Here is a 4459-nt window from a genome sequence, read left to right as displayed (position 1 = left end):
TGTTTATGTGACTATATGGGTATGAGATTGGACTTTTGGGATGTTATCTGCGCCTATTAAATTCCTTGAGGTCTCATTAGAAGGATATTTGATCAATACTCGTTCTATTAAGAATTCTTGGTTTTTCACGAGATGAATCTCATCACAAAAGAATAATCCGTATATGCTTACGTAACTAAGTGCTAATGTGAAGTGGAATTGAATTGTTTGTGTGGTAGAACATATATGGAATTGTTGTAGTCAAACTTGTGAGGCAAGTTGCGAGCACATTTGGAATTATGTGCTAAATTGTTTATCTTGTTCCTTAAGTAGGATGTTAGGAAGGGGTCAAACCCGTGGTGGTAGAGGTGGAAGGTGTGGTAGAGCTCGCAGGGGGGGTGCATAATATGGCCGAGCAAGTGGGGCAAGCAGAAATTCCAAGGGAAATGGGTCAAGCCACAATGGGGAACCCTAGCCTGAGAAATGGCAGGGGCCTTGAGGGTATCGATGAGTATACTGAGGGTAGAGAATCAAGCTAGAGAGAATGTCGTAGAGATGAGGGCGAGCTTTCTCACTAGGGAGTTTTTGCGGGCCAAGCCGGATGAGTTCCATGGTGGCCCTGAGCCTAAGAAAGCAGATAAGTGGCTCGAACAGACAGTGAAGACATTTGAGATGCTTCACATCGAAGGCAGTGAGCTTAGAGTGACTCTTGTGAGTTACTACCTCAAAGGGAATGCAGGCCAATGGTGGAAATACGCCAAGGGCCGAATAGAACCAACATGGGAAGCATTTGTGGTGGTTTTCCAAGACAAGTACCTACCTCCCACTGCTAGGGAGAGGTTGAGGCAAGAATTTCAGGACGTTAAGCAACTCAATATTTCCGTGGCCAAGTTTGAAGCAGCCTTCTCTAGTTTGTCCCGGTTTGCACCGGAGTTAGTGGCAATGGAAAAGCATCGTTGCATTGAGTTTGAGAAGAAACTAAGAACAAAAATCTTGTTCAAGGTTGCCGGGAACATGATCCGGAATTATGATCGACTTGTGGAAGCGATGGCACACGTAGAGATTACCGTAGAGGCCAAGGAGGAGAGAATTCGAGGGTCAAGGTCGAGGGGTCAAGGGTCACAAGGGGACTATAGGCCAAACAAAAAGAGAAAGAACACATTTTCATCCTAGTCCCAACCGCAGCAGTCTAGATCCACCTTTCCCTTGCCTAGTGCAGGCCCGGGGAAGAGTGCGCAAAGTGGTTTTTCTTGTTTCAAGTGTGGCCCACTAGGTCACAAGGCCTTTGCATGTCCACAGAAGGGAGGAGGACAACAGATGTTGCCACCACCACCACCTAACCGATGTTAAAGTCAATCTCAAAGTAGGGGGTAGGGGCCTACTTGATATCAGTGCAGTCAGCCAGGGCACATAAAGAGAGCTTGCCCGCAGTTGGGAGGTGCATCTGGCATCAGGGTCGAGGCTGACTCAGAGCCACTAACAGGATCACTCAGTCCAGACTTTGCGAGCTAATCAGGGAGCCGCTTCGGCTTAGTCAGTGCAGCAGGCCTATGCTCCGAGAGATAAGTAGGTTGACTAGAGGCCACAGGAGCACGTATATGCTGTTACCGCACCAGAGCAATTGCTAGGATCCTCGGTTGTGAGAGGTATTTTTGTTGTGTGTAATTCTTTGGCTAATGTGTTGAAAGATACGAGTGCGTCTCATTCATTCATATCTACTGCATTTGCGTCTGTATTGGGATTAGAGGTGGCACGGTTAGCATCTCCGCTCAGAGTAGAGTCACCAGTTGGGGGTACAGTTGCCTTAGATGGGAGGTGTCATGGTTGTGAGATAGAGGTTACCAGGCGTCAACTCCCGTTTGCTTTTGTGTTGCTAGACATGTTGAGTTTTGATGTTATTCTAGTTATGGATTATTTATCTTCATATCAAGCAGTGACTGATTGTTTTTGCCAGAGGGTCACAGTGTGCACCTCAAGTGGTGATTGTTTTTACTTTCTGGGGGATAAGGTTGATAAGGTCTTGTCGCCAGTTTTTGACCCTCATAGTAGAAACGAGCTTAGTGGCCTTCTTGCTACTCTCTTGGATAGTGAGAGTGATGAGACTCGTGTTGAGTTGCCAAGGGTAGTTTGTGAATACCCGGACGAATTTCCCGAGGATCTTACTAGTTTGCCACCCCACCAGGAGATTGAGTGAGTGCCTAGAACGACACCAATTTCTATGGCGCCTTATAGATTTGCATCTGTGGAGTTGCATGAGTTGAAGATTCAACTCCAAGAGCTTTTAGACAAGGGTTTCATTCGCCCTAGTACATCGCCTTGGGGAGCGTCGACTTTCTTTGCGAAGAAGAAGGATGGGTCGTTGCGGTTGTGTATTGATTACCGTAAACTGAACCGGTTTACCGTTAAGAACAAGTATCCTTTACCCAGAATAGATGATTTGTTTGACCAACTTAAAGGGTCTTGTTGCTTTTCAAAGATAGATTTGAGGTCAAGATTCCATCAGTTGAGGGTTCGGGAGGAGGACATCCAGAAAACGGTCTTTCGTACGCGTTATAACCACTATGAATTCCTTGTAATACCTTTTGGGTTGACTAATGCACCGGCTTCCTTTATGGATTTGATGAACCGAATTTTTAGAGAATACTTGGATCATTTTGTGGTTGTCTTTGTGGGCAACATCTTAATTTATTCAACTTCCGAGGAAGAGCATGAGACTCATTTGAGGGTAGTACTTGACTTGCTTAGAGAGCACCAGTTGTATGCCAAATTTGAGAAATGCGAGTTTTGGCTCACTGAAGTGAAGTTTTTGGGTCATGTAGTGTCAAGAGAGGAAGTATCTGTATATTCTTCAAAAATAGACGCCATGCAGGATTGGGAACAACCCAAAAATATTTTTGAGATTCGGAGTTTCTTGGGATTGGTAGGGTATTATCGATGTTTTGTAAGGGACTTTTCTAGACTAGCCGCGCCTTTGACTAGATTGACTAGAAAAGGGGTCAAGTTTGTGTGGAGTGAGGCTTGTGAAAAGTCTTTCCAACAGCTTAAGGCTAGACTGACTACCGCACCGATGTTGATAATTTCGAAAAGAGGTTTGGGTTACACTGTGTATTGTGATGCGTCTCGGGATGGGCTTGGTTGTGTCTTGATGCAACGGGGAAAGGTTGTAGCTTACGGTTCATGACAATTGAAAACTCATGAGAAGAATTACCCCACCCACGACTTGAAGTTAGCAGCAGTAGTGTTTGCCTTGAAATTTTGGAAGCTTTATTTGTATGGTGAGAATTTTGAGGTTTTCTCCGATCATAAGAGTCTAAAATATTTGTTTTCTAAAAAAGACTTGAATTTATGCCAACGGAGGTGGATGGAATTTTTGGAGGATTATGACTTTAAGTTACACTATCATCCGGGAAAGGCCAACGTAGTGGCCAACGCCTTAAGTCGGAAATCCGTGAGTAGTTTGGTGAGTGTGGCTATTCAGGAATCGGTTATGTTGGGTGACATCAGCAAGTTTGAATTGCACTTGGGTGATCCCGATGAGGGTGTAACTTTGTTTACCTTGAGTGCTCAACCTACCTTAATTAGTAAAGTTATAAAGGCACAACAAGAAGACCGTGAAGTAAAGTCAATTCGTGATAGAATCTCTAACGGGAAGGAAGAGAAGGGTTTGAACATCCACTCAAATCTGAGTGTACGATTCCTAGACCATTTGTTTGTACGAGAATCTTGTAGAGAGGAAGCGCTTCAGGAGTTCCATCACTCACGCCTTGCGGTACATCCGGGAAGCACCAAAATGTATGATGATCTTAGCCGTCAGTTTTGGTGGAGGGGTATGAAGCAGGATGTCGCTTCCTTTGTGTCAAAGTGCCTTACTTGTCAACAAGTGAAGGCTGAACACCAAAGCCCAGCGGGTTTGTTACAACCCTTACCGATAGCCGAGTGAAAATGGGAACACGTTACCATGGATTTTGTAGTTGGGCTTCCTAGAACACAGTGAGGCAATGATGCGATTTGGGTGATTGTTGATAGGTTGACTAAGTCTACACATTTCATTCCGATGCGTACCAGCGACTCAATTAAGCACTTGGCAAAATTGTACATTAAAGAGATAGTTCGACTTCACAGAGTTCCTGTAACCATAGTATTAGATAGAGATCCTCATTTTACTATCTGGTTGTGGCAAAGCCTTTAAGAGGCATTGGAAATTAAGTTGACCTTTAGCACCGCTTACCACCCTCAAACCGATGGGCAGTCGGAGCGTACCATTCAAATTTTGGAGGACATGCTTAGAGCTTGTGTCCTTGATTTCAAGAGGCCTTGGGAGAGACATTTTCCGTTGATTGAATGTGCCTATAACAATAGTTACCAAGCTAGCATCGAGATGTCACCATTTGAGGCCTTGTATAGCCAACCTTGTAGATCACCGGTTTGTTGGGCCGAGGTGGGGGATGCACCATTGTTGGGTCCAGAAATTGTTAGGGAG

The 4459-nt window shown here is 44.8% G+C and overlaps 1 protein-coding gene across 1 annotated transcript; it reads left to right on the top strand.

The window, feature by feature from the left end:
* Positions 1-462: 462 nt before the first annotated feature.
* On the top strand, positions 463-1152 carry LOC145814709 (uncharacterized). Its single transcript, XM_082911714.1, has one exon. The coding sequence runs from the start codon at positions 463-465 to the stop codon at positions 1150-1152; it is 690 nt and encodes a 229-aa protein (XP_082767840.1).
* The last annotated feature ends 3307 nt before the right edge of the window (positions 1153-4459 follow it).

This window comes from Camellia sinensis, unplaced genomic scaffold (assembly GCF_055761805.1).
Source record: "Camellia sinensis isolate YWXY unplaced genomic scaffold, ASM5576180v1 Unanchor12, whole genome shotgun sequence".
In the NCBI taxonomy this organism is placed as follows: Eukaryota; Viridiplantae; Streptophyta; class Magnoliopsida; order Ericales; family Theaceae; genus Camellia; species Camellia sinensis.
Note: the sequence above shows the minus strand (reverse complement) of the source record. Positions and strands in the feature narration are given on the sequence as shown.

Bases quoted from the DNA above. Each gene is read 5' to 3' on its own strand.
- LOC145814709 (XM_082911714.1), top strand. From the start codon at position 463: ATGGCAGGGGCCTTGAGGGTATCGATGAGTATACTGAGGGTAGAGAAT.